The 3,099-nt window shown below is 39.7% G+C and overlaps 1 protein-coding gene across 1 annotated transcript in view; it reads left to right on the forward strand.

The window, feature by feature from the left end:
• plcg2 (phospholipase C, gamma 2) overlaps nt 1-3,099 on the forward strand; it is a 54,086-nt gene that overhangs the window by 29,679 nt on the left and 21,308 nt on the right. The window contains exons 7-11 of the mRNA XM_008304314.1: nt 525-605; nt 693-736; nt 815-887; nt 2,561-2,662; nt 2,777-2,895. Coding sequence (XP_008302536.1) covers nt 525-605; nt 693-736; nt 815-887; nt 2,561-2,662; nt 2,777-2,895 — 419 coding nt within the window. The remainder of the gene's footprint in view (nt 1-524; nt 606-692; nt 737-814; nt 888-2,560; nt 2,663-2,776; nt 2,896-3,099) is intronic.

Here is a 3,099-nt window from a genome sequence, read left to right on the forward strand (position 1 = left end):
ACTTGTGATATTTTCTGAACCACATGAAGCTAAAAGCAGAATGATTCTCCAAATTAAACTATATTTTTATTTAATTTATTTCTAATTTTGGGACCCCACATTGTAGATATCACAAGTTAACTTCTGCATTTTTTTGGCTAATGTGCACAAAGATGGGTTTTCATATTTCACCTCTCCCATAATTAGACATTATTGGATGTCCAATATTTTACATTATGAATTAAGGACATTGTGAGAAATAACAGTGGAAATTTCAGACTTTTATCTTTAATATTTTTTGAGATATTGTTGATCAAACAGCCTCAAATTTCAAAATGTGGAAAAAAAAAACAAACAGCTGAATAAATATCCTGAATATCTGGATTTTATGCTCCAAAAAATTCCAACAAATCAGAGACGGTCGAGCAGAAATTCCTCTAAAAATGATTTCAGATGGAATAAATTTCCTGCATTACTTTAATATTAGTCTGGATTCCAACTTTCCGTTCCTGTCGTAATAATCTCGTTTTTTTCTGCCTTCACAGGAGGTCGGAGCGAAGAAAGAGCGCCTGGACTTCGAGCAGTTTCACAAATTTTATAACCTCGTCATGTTTGAACAGAACGAGGTGAGTCTGAAGTAAATAAATAAAAGCTGAATTCATTAAATATTGTTCTACACAGAGTTTTAATTCAGGCTGTTGTTCTAAACTCAGATCCTCGATGAGTTCAAAAAGGAAACGTGTGCGTTTATTCTGGGGTGAGTTTGTTGTTTTGTTTTTTCTATTTTCATGTCATTTCCTGTGTGAACGCTGTTTGACTTTCGTTCTTCCTGCAGTAACACGGATAAACCAGAAGCTTCGGCCGTTCTGCTGCACGACTTCCAACGATTCCTCATCTACAACCAAAAGGTGAAAAACAATAAAACTGCAGTGAAAGTTTTCTACTGCAGAGAAGAACGTTTTTATTTGGTGTTGCAGAGATAGTAATAAAGCTTTTCATCAATTAAAAACCATTACAATATGTATATAATGAAAATATGAAGTCATAAATGTGCTTATGAAATAGGTAATTCCTCTAAAAATATAAAAGTTAGGCTTTTATGTAAGCCTGATTTAAGAAACAGCTCATGAAGGAGCAACTGTAAATGACCTCTAGTATGAGCACAGTATTTCTATAAACATGTTGTTTTTATGTTTACTCACTCATTTTTTGAGCATTCGTTAAGGTCGTGTTATCGTTTATTTAATTACACCAGGCGTCAAATTCTGAGCTTTTATTTTGAAAGCGCCTCACTCGAGTTTTAGCTCTGTGTCGGAATATGAAAGTGCGCCGGTGTGTAGAAGAGCACGTCCAAGGAGTGACAAGAAAGTGATTGTTGTGTTTGCGTAGCTCCCGGCTGATGTGGCACAAACTCTGAAGGTGAGTTCATGAGTGACATAAAAACACTATGAACCATCAGTCAAAGCCTACGACCATCACTCAGCCGGGGATGCTGCAGCAACAATGTCGACACTGATGTTATCTTTTGTCACGTTTAGCGTCTTTGAAAGATTTAAGCTGCATTTATATGTACTTACGGACTTTTTATGCTTTAATTAGAATGTATGTTGATTTCGTGACCAAACGTTTACATACACCTGAGTTTCCACTGACTCCTATAACTCTGAATTTTTTGTGGAATCACGGAAACACACGAGTCTTTGTCACAAGAACAACCCTGCAGTTTGGTTCTTCTTTGGGTCTTCTGGAAACATGACGAAATCTGTTGGGTCAAAAGTATACATACACAACTTGAGTTATCCGTTTTGGTGATGGAGGAAGTTTAGTTGATCCAGTGTTCTTAGTTTCATGGCCTCTTCTGAGCTATTTGGCCTCAATGAGCAGAACCATGTCTGGAGGAGAGAAGGTGAGGCCTTTAACCCCAAGAACACCAAACCTGCCATCAGGCATGGAGGTGGCAGCATCATGCTCTGGGGCTTTAAGTAAATGGAACAATGAAGAAGGAGGAGGATCACCTCCACGTTGTTCAGGAAAACCTCAAACCATCAGCAGAAGGTTGATCTTGGACACAGTTGGATGTTCCAACCAGACAATGAGTCCAAACACACATCAAAGTGGTGAAGAAATGGTTCCATCAGGCTGGAATGAAGGTTCTAGACTGGTTCTCCCCAAAGTCCTGACTGGAACCATCAAGAAGAAACAAGTCGGTGACAGAAAACCAACAAAAGTAGTTGAACTGCACCAATTCTGTCCAGAGGAGTCAATGATATAACTGGAAGCTTGAAACCAAAAGAACCTAGCTGAGGTGAAAATGGACAAATTTAACCAAATATGAACATTTCTGTAGGTACAGTTTTGACCCAGCAGATGTAATATTTTCAGAAAACCTTCATACATTCATAAAAGAACCAAAATGCAGGAGTGTTTTTGTTTCAACGATTCCATCGTAGAAAAGTCAAAGTTACAGTTACTGAACACTCAGGACTGCCGTGGTATTCGTGGTCTTTACAAGCGGATGGAGACTTTTGTCCACGACTGTAACAGTTTGACAGCTTGTTGATTGTTGACGTTGGTTCCTCAGGACCTCTGGGCCACTGATCTGAACCAGGTCCGAGAACTGATGACCACCTTTATTGACGACACCATGAGGAAAACCAACGACCCGGAGTTCACCGTCAGCGAGGTATTCGGCTCCTGTTAGCATCTCAAAAAGGCGGCTGGTTGTGTTTTAACATCAGAAACATCCTGGTTTTATAAAGAACCTGTCGCTGACTCTGAAGTCTTTCTCCTCTCCTAGTTCCTCGGGTACCTGTTCTCCAAGGAGAACTCGGTGTGGGACGAGAAGTTCTCCGAGATCAGCAACCTGGACATGAACTACCCGCTGTCGCATTACTGGATCAGCTCGTCGCACAACACGTCAGTTTGACGACACTCATGCTCACAAACTACACAAAACAGAACAGAAGAGCTGTTTGTGTTACGTTTGTGGTCTTTTTCCTTCCATTTGTGGTTGTTTAGCGGCTCTCTGTAGTCAGTCAGTCTGTTGTTGTTGTAGTTTTGCGTCTCTTCTTTGTGGTTCCCTGGTGAGGTTTTGTTGTGTCTTTGTTTTGGCTTTTTTTC

This window comes from Stegastes partitus, unplaced genomic scaffold (genome assembly GCF_000690725.1).
Source record: "Stegastes partitus isolate 25-593 unplaced genomic scaffold, Stegastes_partitus-1.0.2 Scaffold2186, whole genome shotgun sequence".
Lineage (NCBI taxonomy): Eukaryota > Metazoa > Chordata > Actinopteri > Pomacentridae > Stegastes > Stegastes partitus.